This window comes from Brachyistius frenatus, unplaced genomic scaffold (genome assembly GCF_029030835.1).
Source record: "Brachyistius frenatus isolate BFR_SWC_R1_liver_20210118 unplaced genomic scaffold, ASM2903083v1 Contig_15, whole genome shotgun sequence".
NCBI lineage: Eukaryota > Metazoa > Chordata > Actinopteri > Embiotocidae > Brachyistius > Brachyistius frenatus.
The window spans coordinates 2,931,825-2,950,841 of record NW_027210614.1 but is presented as its reverse complement, the minus strand read 5'-3'; the positions used below and the strand labels follow the sequence as shown (position 1 = coordinate 2,950,841).

At 44.2% G+C, this 19,017-nt stretch overlaps 1 protein-coding gene across 2 annotated transcripts in view; it reads left to right on the top strand.

The window, feature by feature from the left end:
- The window catches only part of gse1b (Gse1 coiled-coil protein b), a 175,715-nt gene that overhangs the window by 93,303 nt on the left and 63,395 nt on the right, over positions 1–19,017 (top strand). The window contains exon 1 of one of the 2 annotated variants that reach the window (XM_069693621.1): positions 11,391–12,104. The exons of the other annotated variant lie outside the window; for it this stretch is intronic. Within the exon in view, the coding sequence (XP_069549722.1) occupies positions 12,068–12,104 (37 nt within the window). The 5' untranslated portion in view covers positions 11,391–12,067. Of the gene's footprint in view, positions 1–11,390; positions 12,105–19,017 lie in introns of those variants that run through there. 2 annotated transcript variants of the gene reach the window in all.

Genomic DNA, 19,017 nt, shown 5'->3' with positions numbered 1-19,017 from the left:
TTTTTTTTACTCATGTGATTTTCAACCGAGAAAATATCCTTAAATACCCATAACTGTGACAATTGTTGTGTTCAAAAACAAAAACAAAACTCGTCTCAGATCTTGTTTGTGTGCCTGTGTGTGCTCATCTGAGGAATCTCTATGTGTCTGCATATTTTGGGGCAACATTTGCAGCTCAGCGCATCTCTTATATGAAAACAAAGCCATGACAAATGACACTGGAACGGGAAGGGGAGGAAAGGAAAGGAAAGGAAAGAAGGAGGAATTAGGTGAGGTAAAGAAGTGGTCACATTAAAACTGTGATATGATGGGGGGGATTTTAGACCTTTTTTTTTTTTTTCTTGGATGGAGCAAATAACTGGAGGGATAAGATGTGGAGGGGGAGGAGAGGAGGAGAAAAGTCTCAGCATAACATTAAAATGAGATGTATGTTTGGTAATTACTTTTTGCTGGATTTAGATTTGAATATGTGATGTCTGTCCCGACTACTTTATCAAACTGGCTTTTCCTTACTTTCCATTATCAATCCTACCTTAACCTCCTCACCACTCTGACTCACCCATGTTTTCAACTACATTTCCTTATTCCAAACATTGAAGCATCAAACAGCGGTGCTACTATCTCAACAGCTTTAACGCTAACAACACCAGCATGAGACAGTAATTTGCTTTTATCTTTGCAGCAGCAGAAAAGACAGAGTGAGAGCAAAACATAACCACAGAGAGAGAGAGAGAGAGAGAGAGAGAGAGAGAGAGAGAGAGAGAGTAAGACTTAAGGGACATAAGGGGATGATGCATTTAAAATCTAAAAACGTATAACTCCACCCAAACAACCGTGTGTGTGTGTGTGTGTGTGTGTGTGTGTGTGTGTGTGTGTGTGTGTGTGTGTGTGTGTGTGTGTGTGTGTGTGTGTGTGTGTGTGTGTGTGTGTGTGTGTGTGTGTGTGTGTGTGTGTGTGTGTGTTTTTGAAGGTGTGTACATGTTTGCGTAAATGCGTGTGCAAGTGTGTGTGTTTGAATGTATAAAAAAGCATCCTTCTGCTTTGGCAGAGGATCACAGAGTGTTAATTCAGTTGTTATCCATGTTTGAAAATGGAGTTGGCTGCAGTGTTTGCATGAGCTGTGGTTGCTTGTGTGTGTGTGTGTGTGTGTGTGTGTGTGTGTGTGTGTGTGTGTGTGTGTGTGTGTGTGTGTGTGTGTGTGTGTGTGTGTGTGTGTGTGTGTGCGAGCGGGGGTTTGGCACCAGACTGAAGAGTTGCTGTGGGTCCACACTGGAGTAGTTGGGGCTGGAACGTGATTGGTGGGGACAGTGGGGACAGCAGGCCAAAGGCCGCCCAGGCTACTGACTGCCACTTGGTAGCGTGCCCCATCTAAACACAGGCCAAATCTGTGGAGATTCACCCCTATTTCTCTCTTCCTGTGCTGCTGCTGCTGTTGTCATATCTCGCACAGTTTGGCAGATCTTGTTTGCATGTTTCATAGCAAGAAAAAAGTCTTCCTATATGTGACTCTTCATACAGTTTTTTTTTTCTCTCAAGCTCTTGTGTATGATTATATTCTTCGTTGTAATTATAATCAAACATTATCAGAGGCAGTGCTTTGGCTCTTATCAAGGAGGGGCCTACCACTTAAGTGCTGTAATGTAAATGTACTACCACACACAAGCAGTTAGAAGCTATTTGATTCTCCTCTTAATTAGATGTTTACTTTTTACCTTGAAGTGCCCTCGCAAACTAGCGGCCTGTTATTTGTGTTCATTATCCAGCAAGGGGGCGTCAGCAGCATCATCTCCACAAGGGAGAGACAACGAAATCTGTGTGTTATTGAGCTTTGAAAAGAAGGAGGGAGAGGCAGAAGTAAGAAGAGGAGTGGAAACAAAGAGGAACAGCCAGAGAAGGAAAAAAAAAAAAAAAAAAAAGGAGAGGGAGAGATGATTAATCCAATCAAGCCTCTTAGTGTTTCATCAGTAGTCATTGTTCTAAGATGGCTGCCTCTCCCCAGCTCAGGCTGTGGGCTGTGGCTAGGCTAACACACGAGCTAATCCCAGAATAATACAGAGATGAGGGCAACGGGGACTGTGGCAGCAGATTAGTACTAGCAAAGGATTCACTCACACAAACACACGCACACACACACACTGGGCATGGGATAGAGAGACAGTCACAGATTGAGTGAGGTGCATATTGGATTGTACGGCTTATAGTTTTATCCCGTGTGAATGTGCGCTGCTGGTACTGTTGTAGAGTGTGGTAGAGCTGAACTGAGCTGCTGAGGATTCACAGCTGTGTGAAGCTGAAGAGGTCATTCGTTAATATTTGCGTTGTTTGACAAATGAGTGAGAGTTTGATACTTAATACAGGAGCTGCTCTTTATCATCAAAATAGGGGCTCATTGTACAAAGGTAGTTTATAAGGTGTGTTATCTCCAGCTGTAGCAAAATGACACAAATTTAAGGCATTTTTCCATTTACCAAATTGCTCAGGAATGGCACAGCTTGTGTATATTTAACATATTAAGACCACAATATTCCTTTTGCCTCAATTTTCTGTTCCCTTCGCTCAACATTTCCCTTTTTATTCCGCTTCCTGTGTTATCTACCTCCTTCTGTCCCCCTGTGTTGATCCCCTCCTCCCCCCTGCAGCATTTTCTGAGATGACAGGAAGGTGTTTTTCCTTTGTTGGGGAGCTGCTGCACATTCTCTCCTCTGTTGACAGGTAAAAGACATGAAAGATACTAAAAGACTGAGCATGATGGAATCCTCTGGGGAGGAGGAGGAGGGAGTGAGAGGCAGAGGGAAAAGAGGACTGATAGCAGAGTGGGAGGGGGGGAGCAAAAGAAGTGTTGAAGCTTGGCTAAAGGTAAAGTATTTAGTGAGAGAAAAGGAAGGATTGATTCAAAGGAGGGAGGAGGCAAAGGGGAGGAGGGTTTGACAGTCTGTGACCTGGGTAAGTCTCTTCAACTGTGTGCTGATGCGTGAAACCTGAGCACACGCAGTATTAGCACGCATCACTTACTGAGCACAGCAGAGGCCTGACACAGGGCAAGGCAGCCTCCTTACACACACACACACACACACACACACACACACACACACACACACACACACACACACACACACACACACACACACACACACACACACACACACACACACACACACACACACACACAGCTTTTCAACATACAAACATTACAGGCACACACGTTGGCACATCTAATGATGCACTTACCCGACACTCACAATACTCACGCACACAAAGCTGCAACCTTGTTGTAAGATAGTTTGTTAAATCCAGAAGCACAATGGTGAGTGGAGAAGGTCAGTTCAGGCCTTCCAACAGGCCCCGAGGTGCTGGTGCTGGTGCTCCACTGTCCCTTCAGCTGCTCTCTGCTGCCTGCGTACACGTACAACTTGTGTGTTCGCCTGGCACCCAGCCAGGCCCGTGTTTGTTGTCTCATACAGTTGTGTGATTCACAACACGCCTAAGGCAGGTCAAGCCATAATCCAGTTTTCTCTCTCTTTCACTCTCTGTCTCTCTCGCTCTCCTTTCCTCCTCCCTGTGTGTGTAAGTTAATGGGTTAACCATCTCTGTCCAATAAGCAGGGATAATTGAGACAAACAAGCCAATGAGGAAATGTCACAGGAGAGCACAAGTCAAGCGAAAAACACACTGCCAACAGCTCTTTGTGTGTTCGTAGCGTGTGCATGCAGTCTTGTGTCTATGCACACATGAAATGAAATATTAAATCAACTATATTGAACTGTGTATGTATGCTTTTCTTATTTATTCACAAGTACATAATCATGTATATGTGTCTACTTGTGTGTGTCTGCCTGCGTTGCCTGTTGTCAGCTTCTTTTCGGTGTGTCGCTGTGAAGCAGGAATCTACTGCTCTCTAGGTTTCCTCAGCTGTGTTTGCATACTATACACCTGCCCCTGGGCGATTGCACATGCACACACCCACACCCCCCCTGTGCGCGCGCGCACACACACACACACACACACACACACACACATAGACAGAAGAACCACAGCGCACATGTGCACACTTATTTGTTAATCAAATGAGCAGCGCTTTTAAAGAGTCCATCCTCCCTTCTTCTCTGGTTCACTACTTTGTCTCTGGTTCTCTGCTCTTCTGTCTAATAACAACGGGACTTGCTGAGAGGCAGCAGATCTGATGTGTTTGATATGGAGACAGATGAAGAGTTGGAGGATGCAGGTAAGAGAGTTGAATGACTATAAAAAAGCCTCATCAGAGCAGAGACATGTGGCGCGATGCATTCCCTTGGCTGAGAACAGGGACGCTTCTGTTGTCTGTGCCAGAAAGCAGGTGTGCCACAAGGCATTGAGGGAGGGATATGGTAAGATGGCACATCATTTTGTCAGCTCTGGCCAGCTCCTCCCCCCCACCCCACCCCACCCCCTCTTAGCTCCCTTGACTTCATATGTCTGTGTGAGAGTGTGTATGAGTATAGTCAGCAGTCATTCAAAAGGGAAGTCCTTTAAATCAAGAGTGACGTAATCTGGTGAGCATCAGCCTGAGGGGTGCAGGATTGATTTAAGAATATCAAAATGTGACTCTTAAAGCACAAAGTGCAGAGAGTTCCCCGAAGATATCAAGAAATTCTGGAGAATGTAGTGCTACCCATACTGTGCAAATCATCCATTTTAATCAGTAACTTAAACTAGAATCGAGTATGTGTTAAAATGTTATTTTTTTTTTCTCGAATTGAAAAATAAATCTGCTGTTTGACTGAGATCATTTTGTTTGCTTTCGGTTTGCGTCACTGCAGTTCCTCAATAAGGTGCCATTTTTTAGTGTAGAGTGTGAATTAATTTTACACAGATGCACACTAGTTAAAACAATGTCTATGTGCAGAATTTTAAACATCGGTTCTTGTCAGCTCAGGTGGAGCATGACACCAGTGTTCATTTGATTGCTGTCAAAACAGCAACAAGGCATTCATACACACACAAAAACTGGATGGTATGCAAAAGTTTCTCTTTTCTGTAAAAACAATGGAACCATTGTGTGAACGAACCCTATGTGAACAGTTACTTTGCTTATATCGGTACAGTCACAGTAGCTCACATTTATCTGGGACAGCATCTGTAGCCCTGTAGCTAACTTCAGTGTAAATCCAAATCCTTCTGAGCAGAAATTGAACCAACATGTGCTGTCTGTAGCCAGTTAGTTATTGTTGCCTTTGGCTCAGGGCTTTAGTATTATCCTATACTTTGAGAAGAACTTCTGCAGACCTCTGTTGTACTGCTGGAAGTGTTCAGTTACTCATGGTGCAATCTGCTCTGTTTTTCCAAAATAAATTGTCAAGATAGACTCTTTCTTGCAGTTTTGCCAGCAGGGTCTCCAGTTTATTTATCTGTTAACTCGAGACGTAAGTGTTTATCTTCACTGTCTGTTTTTATAAACTGAGTTAAGCAGGATTAGCAACCCCTAAAACCTCATCAACTGTCGGATGGTGGCCTGTGACTGCAACACATAGCTTCTTTCTTTTTAAGCACAGTACTTTTTCCTCTTTCTCATTTTGGTTTGTATTTTCTTTGTATGTCAGGTTACTTCTGCCAGCAGTGCATGATCATTGCGAAAACATGAATGTTTTTCGGTATTTTTTTGTTTTTGACTGTTTTTTCCCTTGTCAATAAGATGTACTCAGTTTTAGCATCGTGAACTGGTGTTCATCAGCTGTCTGTTGCTGGACAGTTCTTGTTTGATTTCAAGGTCAAGTAGGTCGAGCTAAAAGCAAAAGACAGACACATTATGCATGTGCACTTACACACCAAGGTGTGATTGCACTGGGCGACAGGGCCAGTGTCAGAGATGAGGGTGTGTGAAGTGTTGAGGAGTATTTGTGACAGGTGTGTGACATGCTTTAGATGAGTCTGTGCCACCGTGGGTTACTTTCTTGTCGTAGACACAGAGATGTGTGATTGAGCTGTAACCATATTAGGCTATCTGATGTGTGAAGTGGATTTTGAGAGCAGGTGGTTTGCATCCAGTGACTTAGCAAACATTTAGTTTTACTGTCACCTTTGCTCGGCTTCAACTTTGAAGCGCAGGGAGGTTCTTAAATGTTGATTTGAGGTAATGACCAAAAGGCTCATCCAGCAACTCTAATGGTAAACAACAGCTGTCATTCCTCAACCTTATAGTAAAGGAACACTGTACCTGTATTTTTCAAGTTTATTTTCAATATGCAGATGGATGACTCGTTAAAAAATAAAGCAACAAACACCAACAAGTCTTCAAAACAGCTCCAACACTGCTCCTTTGCAAATATTCTAAAGCTCAACTGGATATCATTCTTTAAAACAATATTTCCTCATTTTGTAATTTATGATGTTGTTGGAGAACACTGTCTAACACATTACTGCACACTCTCTTATAAACGTCTAATTGGATTAGGACCTAATGAATTCAAAGGCCATAGCACATGGTTCACATCATTTTTATTGTCATCATCTATTCAGGGAACCCTCCAACCCTGCACCGAAATATCTGTGATGTTTTTCCACTCTTTCATTCTGGCTTTTCTTCAATTAATCACCTGTCTGTCTGCATACACAGCATATCTATGAGATACGTGTTATCTTTATGTTAGAGCACACAATGATTAAAGTTGTTGTTGAACAAAGTATCTGTAAATATTTCTGTGAGAGATAACAAATGTCTTCTGTGTAACACATGAATACTCACAGCTTTGTGTTTTTTTTCTTTTTTTCTCTTCCATGTCAACTCTCCTCCTCCTCATGGTCGCTGAACACTTCTCTGATCATGACCCGTCGCTTCGCAGGTAAGTGTTTTATCACATGCACACACATGCACATTGCTCAGTTACTGTATCTCTAATCCAAACGTGCTGTGTGATACCGTTGAAGTTCTCAGCAAGGCCACACTCCTGGATAATGTTGCTAAGAAACAGAAATGAGTGAAAGTGCACAACTGACCTTGGTTGCTGTCCTGTTGACACCGAGGTGAGGAGCTGTGATTAGACTGTAAATACGCTGAATATCACTTGGATACAAAGACTTGTTTTTCTCTCAGTTGTAAAGCAGAACGTAATACTCTGAGAATGCACTGTAGCGTCGTTATGAGAGCTTTTTTGTTCAGTCCTGTAGAAGCAGCATGTGTGTGTGTGTGGCTATGTGCACATCCATTTGCCTGGATGCATGTGTGGTGCTCAGCTGGCCAAGCGAGAGTTGTGTAATTGCAGGGTTATTGCTGCTGAGCCTGATGGGTAATGACACATTTGCAAATTAATTCTCAGTGCTGGGCTGTGATTAGCATACGGAGAGAGAAGCATCTCACACACAAAGACCGATACACACGCGTGCACATGCTCACACACTTCACAGCCTTCTAATCACCAGTGAGAGGTCAGGTTAAATGGGTGTGTGTAATGCTGGAGTGGGTGCGGGTCTCAGCAAATAGGGGTGAGTGAAGGGTGACGAGATATTATTTCTCATCAGATTTGATATGTGCGGACACACTTAAGTCCAGCTTATTTTTCTAAAATAAAATCTCTCACACTCTCATCTGTTACTCACAGAAATGACTTCCTCTCCTTTTCTGCTTGCTGAGGCCATATTGAGTTGGTCTGTTCAGGATGTGTGCTGTAGGGCTGGGAGATGATACAAGACTATAATTCATGCAGTTGTAAATGTATATGCAGATAACGGAAAACGCCTGTATTGATACACAGATTAATTTACCACACCTATGTATTATGTTCATGTGTGTTGTCACAGGTTGTCAGTTGTAATGTTGATTTGTTGCCACATGTAAAGAAGAGCCGAGTCGTGTCTTAACTGTCAGGCGGTGCAAAGAGTAGAGAAGCACTGTTTCACAATGACACACATCTAATGCTTTTTATGTGTTACTCAGTAAAGGTTTATTTTGACATTGACAAAAATAGCTTTAACACCCAGCTCCCATTTAAAGAGTGAATTTCCTCAGTTTACATAAAGATACCCACATTTGAATTTGTGTTGTTGGGATTGAACATCCACCCTGTAGTTGTTCTTCACACAACCTATTTCTCTCTGTCTCTCTCTCTGAGAATCCCACACCTGCTCCTTTTGCAGTCAGGTCAGAGTGCAGCATATTGTAGGAGTGTACAGTATGTGTGCGTTTATCCGAGTGTCTGTGTGAGTGTATGTGGACTTCCAGAGGCTGTGTGTGGTAAGGGAAAGATTATAGTGATGTCTTATCTTTACTTTCCCTGCTGTGGAAGAAGACATACTTTCAACCCTTTCCAACACACACACACCGACACATACACACACACACACACACACACACACACACACACACACACACACACACACACACACACACACACACACACACACACACACACACACACACACACACACACACACACACACACGCGCACACAATGCTTGGAAGAGTGATTATTTAATTTGTGGTGGGTGGGGAGGGGGGCTGTAGGGAAGACAGTTGTGTAGTGGGTTGACAGGAAGTGGTCATGGCAGGTTTGTGTGTGTGCATGTATATCTGTGTGTGAGATCAGTCATGCTTTCTCTCTCTCGCTCGGTCTTCATCCCTGTCTTTGTCAGCTGACTGTGTCTTCCTTCCCATCCCCGTTTTTCATCTTTTTTCCTTTTTTAACACCCCCTTTTCACTTGTTTTGTTCTTCCCCTCTCTTCTTCTTTGCCTCTCCCTGTTATTTTTTGATCACAGTGTTTTCAGTCTCACACGCAGACGCTTGGTCCCCAGGGAGCTTTTATACCCTTTCAGAGATTGTGCGCGTGTGTTTGTGCGTGTGTGCATGTGTGCATTCCTTGTTTGGCAGTGCACTTGTCAAATGTGACTCGTTACACTACCTTAAATAACAGAGGACAGTAGCTATTCTCTAGCATTGTCTGTCCTTTAATGAGCAGCAAAACAGCAAAACAGGATTATTTCCCATTACCTGTCAATGTCCCCTTCCGTGACTGAACCCTGCAACGCTCATGGTTTCAATTTAAGGCAATAGCCTCTGACGTTCTTTTCTGAATAATGTCTCCCCCTCTCAATCCTGCTCACTGGTTTAAAACAACAGACATTTGATCTCTGTTTGCTCAATAAACTTGTGGTATTTCATGTCTGTGTTAGGAAAAAACCTTTTCGCAAACAAAAATTCATGTGTATGTGTCTCCAACAATCAATTTAAGTAGCGATGAACATTCAGCGGAGTGAAAAAGATCTGTACCTTCACAATCAAAAACACACAAATATAGCCTAGTCGTTACTGCAATGCAAAAACAGCACAGCAATAAGAATTTCTCAACAAAGATGCAACTTTAAAAAACTGAACTGAATTTAGTGATCTGGGATCAACTGTATTTGCAGTAATAAAAGTGTTGTAGATTCTCTTGTGATTGATTTAAATAAATACTGACACCTTTATTGAAATTTTGATGGAATTAGCTCATAATTATATGGGAACATTCACCAGTCTTGTCGTGTGTGAAAAAGGAGTGAATCTTCTTGTCCTTTTTCAGTTCTCCTTATATTCATTGTGTCCACCTTACAGAAATTGGATGTTGTATTTTTAGTAGTCTGTCTGTATGTGTCTGTCAATGTGGCATCAGACTTGGTGGTGTAGCACCTCAGGGGGACACGTCACCTCCCAACCTGTCTCACAAGGTGCGAGACACTTCAACACCTACCTCACACACACACACACACACGCACGCACCTGTGCAAAACAGCACAGAAGCACGCACATGCCTTTCAGCAATGATAATGTGTATTGTTTGCACACATTCAGCTGTACGCAATATAGTGTGAAGAGCGTGTAAATGTGAATACGTTGAACTGTCTCACTTATCTGTCTTTATGTTAGAGCATACACCAGCACACTGTCAACACATTGAGTTTGTCTTAATTTAACATTTACTGATTTCCTGTCTTTGTATTAATAAAAAAAAAAAAAGGGGCTTTGTTCCCGGAATACAACCCCCCTCCCTCTGCTTTCATCCTTATCTCAATCTATGGACTCCCCTCCCCTCCCACATTTGCTTTTTCCTTCTGTCTCTCCCTCTTCCTTCAATCATCAATTCCTTTTAGTGATTATTTGCCCTATTTATCTGTGAGCATGCCTTTCACACTCCCACTCATTCTTACTGTGCTTGTTGTGCTTGTGGATGTGTTTTCTTTTTCTTTTTCTTTTCCTCCGAGTCTTCCTGAAGGCATAGGACCCCTCAGTGTGCCTCCCTCCCCTTCCCCGCTAAACTCCTGCCAATCTCCCCTGTCTTTCTCCCCCACTGAGTTTCATAGAATGGGTTGGAGAGCAAGTCAGCCCACGGGGCAAACTGTCCTGCTAGACTATTTCCCCGTCATGTCATCTCTCCTGTTCTCTTTCTTTCTCTCTCTTGCCCCCACTCCTGCTGTTCTTGTGGTTTGGCATGGATGCTTCCCAGCAGATAGTTAACTCCTCACCCCTATGCCACCATCTCAGTCCGGTTTGTGTGCAGAGCAGGCGGCAGCATAACACAGCATGTTTGTGTGTTTATTCGCGTGCGCGTGTGTGTGTGTGTGTGTGTGTGTGTGTGTGTGTGTGTGTGTGTGTGTGTGTGTGTGTGTGTGTGTGTGTGTGTGTGTGTGTGTGTGTGTGTGTGTGTGTGTGTGTGTGTGTGTGACAAAAAGAGAGAAGGGGGGAAAGTCTGCTGTCAGCACAGCATGGTGAGCAGTCTGTGCACTAGACTGCACAAGCCAAGTTTCCTAGACGGACACACAAATGCACCCACACACTCACAGACTGAGATGAGGACTCTCATTTTCAAAGAAGAGAATAATGGAGGCGGGGGATCTTTTATATTTTCCTCTTCCAAACACGTAGCTGTTCTATTGTGAGCTGCCCTTGAAGACCCACAGCATACTCTCTGCACTCTCTATTGGTCTCTGCTTTCTTACTGTCTGATACAGTGTGAACAGATGCTCCCTTGATAGTCGTTGGCCTCTCGCTGTCACTGGGGCTGTCCAATCAGCTGTCACCCTGACTCCAAATTGAACTGTGACCACTCTCCTCCTCCGGTGAAGCATCAGCACTGGCTGGTATTTCCTCCTCATCTGTACCCTTGCCTATATGTCTTTTTGTCCTAACACCACCACCCCCCCCTCACACACACACACACACACACACACACACACACACACACACACACACACACACACACACACACACACACACACACACACACACACACACACACACACACACACACACACACTCAGACACACACCCTTTCTCGCTATCTGGCTGTGTTGTTGCCTGGAGGGAGTTCACTCTGCCCTCCTTCTCTCCTCCTCTCCTCCACCTCCTTCTCTCTGTATCGGCAGTGGAAGAGAGAGAGAAAAAAATGGGAGGGTGAGAAAATGAGAGAGCGAGAAAGAGAGAGAGTGGCAGCAGTAGCGGAGGAAGCAGAGCTGTCTCTCCTCTGATCATCATTCTTGGATAGAGGAATAAAAGACAGTCCCAGGAATCAGTCGGTGCTCTCGTCTGCAGGATTTACCCAGCCTGGGTTTATTCTACCGCCTTCCTCTTTTTACCTCTTCTTGGCACCGGACCGCTAGCTTTTACATCTCTCTCTGGCTGTCCCAACTCTCTGGGTGTGTGTTTGTGTGTGTTCATGACTGAAAGAGCGAGAGAAAGCATGCTTCCTGCTGCTGCTTAGTAACGGACGGCAAGTGTGTGACCCTTTGCCCAGGGGATCTGGGGCAAGAGTGAGGGGGTCGAGAGCGGGGGCGTGCTCCGAGGTTGACCCTTGCACCGCTCTGTCTGTGTGTATCTGTGTGACCGTCTGAGTGTTTGTGTATGTGTGTGTGTCCTAGCTGGCTGGGCGGTCCCAGCCTCACGCTTGGTTAGCGAGGACCGGAGAGCAGGGATGACAGGCTGAGTCCCAGCCCAGCGTCACCACACACAGAGCCTCGTTTCTGGGTGGCTGCGAGGGCACAGTGCCTCTCTATCTCAGTCATCCAGGACAGGATTGCTGCTTGTACATTTGAAACAAGTTGCTTCATGACACTTAAACGGTAACCATGTTTGGACTAAAAGCACCTCTTTACTACATGCCAGGTAAGATAATGTCAATTGTGTGTAATGTGAACATCTACTCGTTTGTGTATTTTTTTTTTATGGATATATGCGAGCAAATTTATTTTGTAAATGCACGGCAGGATGGGCTGTGTGTATGTTTGTGTGCGTGTGTCCTTCTGCGTGTGTTGTTGTGTTCTGAGAAAGTGCACAGGAGGTTTGAGGTTAGCTCTGGAGTGGATCTAAGGAGACACTTGTCTTTGTGCTGCTGGTTCTGAGGTTAGAACCTGAGCTCCAAGCTCAATAATGCTTACAGCAGTTTTCACTGTGTTTTGCTAACCTCTCAGTCATTTATCGGTATGGAAGTCAGCAGGTAAACAGGACACTAAGTGGATGCGTGTGTTTTATTCAACACAACCACACAGAGAGTAAAGGAGCGAAGCAAATGTATGTTTTTTTTTTTAGCGAGTCTTTGTGTCTATGCCAGTGACTGTGCATGCATGCACACGTGCATTTTTTGCGGTTTTGTATGTGTGTGTGTGTGTGTGTGTGTGTGTGTGTGTGTGTGTGTGTGTGTGTGTGTGTGTGTGTGTGTGTGTGTGTGTGTGTGTGTGTGTGTGTGTGTGAAAAAAAGTGAGTACTAGGGCGGTGTGAGGTTACCGCCGGTCGGCGCTTAAGTGCGTCTCACGGCTCACTGGGCACTGATTGTGGAGAGGACAGCCAAGAGAGGGAGAGAGAATGACAGACCGAGGGAGAAAAGGAGAGCGAAAGAGAAGAAAACTGAAGGGCAATATTTTTCTCGCTATTTACTTTGCTATCGGGCTCATACTGCCACATGGATTGTTTTCATGTATATGTATTCATATGTAACTTTGTTCTTGAATGTTTTTCCTGCTCCTTGAATGTTTAACATCATATACTTGCACACATCTGAAGTAAACAAAAATACATGCACAGTGCAGTGAACACTATATTCTTTTCTGAACCCTGATCTCAGAGATACATATTGCAGTCTACATATTTTTCTCAATGAAATGACACTGTAATTCAGTTGCTGTTTAATTTTTGTAACCTAAATCTGTACAAAGGTGCTCGTCATCTGGCTAATGTGTGGTGTCATCTGTGAGTGACTGTTGTCTCCCCACAGCAGAACTCGGTACACTTCACCGACACTCAGCAGAGATAAATAATTGATGTGCTTTAGTCAGCAGTAGGGTGTTCAGTTAGATCATAACCGACGCCACTTTAGTTTTGACCCTCGCTTTTTACTCAACAACCCCACAGCCTGTTCTAATAGGCCCTCTCTACCTGCCAGATACCCAGTCAGCCAACCTGTTTATGAACAGGCACGTTATGCTTTTCCATCTTTAGCGTGCTGACTTGCAGTACCACTAAACTCAAGCACAACCTATCCTACTGCAGCATCATTTAATGTATACAGTGAACCCTCGCTATAACGCGGTTCACCTTTCACGGTCTCGCTGCTTCACGGATTTGCATCGTGCATTGAAATCACATTACGACTATATGTAACGTAGATATATTTAATGTCCAGTTCTATCTATTTCAATTGTAAAATAAAGGTTACTACTTCACGGATTTCGCCTATCACGGTTTCTATTTGGAACGTAACCCCCGCGAAAAACGAGGGTTCACTGTATTTACATACTTTTAGCTGCCTTTGGCCTTGTTTTTTCACTTTCTATTCTATTTTTCCTTTATACAAAATGTTTTTGAGTTATACAATAGTTTGAAGATGTGAGCATACAGGACAGGTATACATGCATGTTGTACCTTTTGACTTCAATTTTGGACAAATACAATAATTATCCACATGTACAGAATTTTTTTTTTTCAACATGCTTTCACTGTACAATATGTTACATTTCATGCTACAGTCTCATTGCTACTGTGTGGGTATCACGGTTTGACCTGCAAGTGATAAAACAACTAATCCAAGAGAAACCAAAATACGCAGATAATGTGGCAATAATCTCATTGAGGGTCCAGTGCAGCACCTTCCAAATGGAAAACAGATGACTTTGCTTTGTTGAATGAATTTTCACCACATTTATCGGAAGTATTAGGGGTCTGTGAATAATCTAAGCAGCAAATCTGTGTCTCTCCAATTCACCACAAACCAAAAAAGCACTCTAAAATGAGCTCATCTCATTTGCAACTGTTAACGGGTTTTTATCTGTCATTTCTTATCCTGTACTCTTTCTACAGCATGTGCCAGTCTTCAGCTTGTCTTCTGTGTCTTGCTACCCTGTACCTCTCTTTTTTCAGCAGGAGGGTAGTTATTTGCTGGTAAAGGCCACAGAGTGCCTGCTGTGTGAGAAATAAAGACAGAGAGAAACACAGAGAGGCATTTGTGTTCAGAGGTTACAGAGAGGGACAAAGGACTCAACGAAGTACTTTTCTACATGTGTCAAACCATCTGACCAAAGTACTCTTTATCCTCTAGGTAATGCTTGAATCAAACAGAGCGAGTGTATCACTAAGTGCTACAAAAAGGAAATTAGAGAGAACATAAGAAGGACCAAATCCAGAGAAATTATCGGAAGAGAGAGGGATTCCGTTCTTGGCTGTCACCACCTCTGTCTCCTCACCTTCCCACTCTGTTGCCTTAGGACTTCCTCCCTTCAACTCACTGACTCCCATTCACCTCCCAATCATCCCCCTCATCTTCCTCTTCACCCTTCCTCTCGTCCTCCTCTTCCCTAATTTGCTATATGCTATTTACGACTCTTTCCCCATTCTTCATTACTTTGTGTGTGTGTGTGTGTGTGTGTGTGTGTGTGTGTGTGTGTGTGTGTGTGTGTGTGTGTGTGTGTGCGTGTGTGTGTGTGTGTGTGTGTGTTGCCTCTTGTGATCCCTAAATCTCCCACACTAACGTAGCCTGCAGCAGGAGTGCCACACAGATTAGAGACACAGAGAGAGGGTCTTCGTTGTGACAGTGGCCAAAGCTAGTAAGGTCGGTGTGTGTGTGTGTGTGTGTGTGTGTGTGTGTGTGTGTGTGTGTGTGTGTGTGTGTGTGTGTGTGTGTGTGTGTGTGTGTGTGTGTGTGTGTGTGTGTGTACGCGTACGCCCAGCACTGTGGGTTGCTTCTTCTTTTCCCCCCTTCTTTCATTCAGCCACTGAATGAGCCCCTGCCTTCCTTGCCGTCTTAACCGCCGTTGCCTTGGAGACCGTGTCAGACACATGCTAGTTCTCCATGATTATTTGACAACAAAAAAGATTGGGTTGAAATAAAGAGGAAAGGGTTGGGGGCGGTTTTGATGGGAAGAAAGCAGAGAAAGTGGAGAAAGAAATGTATTAGGAGAGAATAACGACGAGGGGAATAGAGATAAAGGTGGGGAGAAGAAGCACTTGAACTTGGGTTGCATTTACATCCCCGCTGAGGTGGAGCTGAGCCGGGGAGCAACCACTTCACAATGGAGGACGTTTCATGATCACCCTCCGTATACCTCCTTCTCTCTTTTACACTCCTCATTTTTATTCTTCTACGTGTCCTTCCTTCCTTCTTACACCGGTCTAAGTCCTTTCTCCTTCTCCTCATCCTCCTCCATACCTTTGTTTAGACCTTCTTACACCTCTTTTGTGCACTGCGCGTGGTTTATTTGTGATGCCTGTGTGCATTGGGCCTTTTCGGTACGTGTATGTGCGGTCAGTTATGTGTGCCTAACCATGCTTGCATGTGCCGAAGTTGACTTCCATGCGCAGATGCTCTGGATCACTTTTGGCTGTTGTTGTTTTCCCACCAAAAGTATCTTTCCTTTAGCCTGAATGTCAAGAAGTGAGAAAGGGTAAAATAGGAAGAAGAGTAGAGAAAAACGGGATGACCAGGAGAGTTTATGCCTCTCCTGTTTTAAGACAGTAAAAAAGGATGGTGAAACAACAAACCTCAGAGGCGAGCAGGAGAAAAGGGGAGTGAGGTTAAAAGAGCAAGAAGGGCTGGAGTTGTGTTATGACACCGACTGAAAAAGGTTTTGGTGTTGAGAGCTGATCCTGTCATAATCTGCTCAAAATCTGTTGAGGTAGACAGATTCATTCAGACCACCACTTTGTAATCCTGTTCGCTTGTCAGGGCTTAATACACAACAGATTGAAATACAGGGATATTGGATAGCCCAGAGTCTGAACTGACATTCACTGCAGCGTGTCCGTTGTATTCTAAAAGAGAGGCAAGATGAACACAAACAAATCCGGAACTAAACCAGGTTGAGTGTTGTGGTCTTCTCTCTTCCTATCTCCATGGCTCTCTTCGAAAATCAATTCCTGGAGAACACAGCAATATGGACAAAAAGCCTTTCTCCCTTCTCTCAGACACCCACACACCCACACATACACACCAGCGCAATCAATATGTATGCGAGCCATGCTGGGTGTTAAGCCCCGGATCAGAGTGTGGACTAATCACTGGTGATTACTGAGTGCCTGTTTGGGAAAGAGGCTAGAGTGGTGAGTGTCGAGACGATTTTGGGGTAAACGTGCATGTTGTGCATGTGCTTGTGCGTACATGTGCAGAACCATCACACACTGGTAACCCCAGCCACAGGAGAGCACTCAATGATGCAACCAGCAGAGGAGTCCATACTGTGTTAGAAGATTATCTGTGCAGCAGTGAAATCATTATATCCAATTAACTACAATACCTCTCCTTCTTCCTTCTCTCTATTCCTATCTGAGACCATCTCCTCCAATCAATTCCTACAAATCTCCTCAATGCATCTTACTCTCTTTATGCTAGCATCTACTCAAGTGTCACCCATCTCTCTGCATCTTTCTCCTCCTCCTACTGTGCTTTTATCCCTCAGTTCACTTTATCATTGTATCCATTTATCTATTTTACTCCCCCTCTGCTCCTCGGTCTTTCCATCCCTCCATGCCTCCCACTTCATGTGCTCTGACAGCTCTGTCATTAGATGGCAGTAGCGGCAGTAAAGCAGTCACAATGATGGACTACTAGCTCCCTCGCTCTTTCTCTCTCCCACTCTCTCTCCCTCTCTCTGCCCTTGCTATAAAAGCTATGACCCATTCTCGGTGTGGCATCTGTTCCACGCCAGTCCGCAGGTGGCACTGCCCCGGTCATGGCTGTAAAGGTCAGCGGTGGTGCGTCTAACCGGCTGCCCCGTTAGCCTCCTAATAAACCCGGGGCTGTTAAACCCTAACCCTTCTACACCTGTGGCCTCCGCTCCTCTCTGGATACAAGCCACCGCCAGCAGCAGTGTCGGGGGAGCTCCAGAAATACACACATTTGTATGAACACACTTAATGGAGTTACACACTTAATGGAGAACCGTCATTGACTACACTTCCTAAATACACAATCTCAACCAAACCAATATAGGAGTGGTTTGGTATTTCCCCCTGCCTCTAGTCTGATGCAAAGAACATGTTCTGACTCAAGCTACATACTAAGAATGAGTTTTGACATTTTGGGTAATGCTCTTGAAACAGTTTGGCTGGTGCTGTCCAGAAGTAAAATAAACCACCTCCTAACACCTCTAAAGCTCATTAACACTTATTTAATTCATACAAAAACCGAAGTGTAAACACGACAGGTTGTGGTTTCATGTTATATGCTGGACCACCTCCTAAAATGCTGAAATATTTCTTACCATCATCACTCTGGAGGACTTTTTCAGCTTATTATCTCTGTCAGGACATTTCGTTCTTCTGCACTGGAAGACAGGAACATACACACACACACAGATGGAAACTCTCACACACTTTTCCAACAGACATTCGGTGTGCTAACAGGTGCAGGGGGGTAATGGGGGCTTCACTGTTATCACGGTAGCAACTATGATTTATGGACTACAGGCAATTCTCCCTCTCTCTCCCTTCTTGTCCCCCCTGGTAGTCTTGTCAGCTTGGCACTATGGGAGACGCAATACTGTTTGTGTAATGCATTGTGTTGTATGTGGGTTTGTTTGTTCTGCTCCTCTGCAGCTGTGGACAGCACACACACGTACACACATGCAGAGGCAGCGGTGGGGATGGTAAACGGTTCCTTTACTGCTGTGCGTATGCAGGGATATCACTTGGCAGGTCCTCTACGTCACGCTCAGAGTGCTCATCAAACACTCGGCTACCATGACGGGCACTCACCTCTGCTCTTTTGGGTTAAGTCACTGTGAACTGACATGACCCCCATTTGGAATCTCGGTGCAATGAGAATGTGGGATCACTTGTATTTTGTGGTTGAATGAGCGTGTGTGTGTGTGTGTGTGTGTGTGTGTGTGTGTGTGTGTGTGTGTGTGTGTGTGTGTGTGTGTGTGTGTGTGTGTGTGTGTGCGCGTGTGTGTGCATGTTGTCACCTCTCTTCTGAAACATTATTCCAGCAGCAGTAATAGCCAAGCTCTAATTGCCTTCATCTTCCTTTGCTTCTACTAATCAAATTAGACTACAGAGAATTCTAATTAAACCCTGCCTGCATCTGATGGCGCTGGGTTCAGACACACACACACACACACACACACACACACACACACACACACACACACACACACACACACACACACACACACACACACGTACATCATTACATATTGGCAGATGCGCAACTAGGCCGTATTCTTTTCACTTATGAGCACTCAAATGAGTAGTGGTTTAACATTAGAAAGCAGAGTAGTGATTGGTTTGTTGTCCTCCCACCATGTGACCACCAGAATCCTCAAAGTGCATTGACAATAATGCAGGTAATGCTACTCTCATTTAGGGTTATTTGTCTAATTGATTGGTTATAATGTGGTAACGCAATGATGGATTAAGGATGCACAGAGGAAGCAAACTACATTTGTGTTTTTGTGTCTGTTAAGGAAAGAAAAAGAAAATCGAATATCAGGATGTATAAAGAGACAGGACAAGAGAGAGTTTGACAGGTGGTAGAGTGTATATGATCATTTTAAGGTGAGAACCTTTTATTGATTTTGGCCTGTGGCACAGA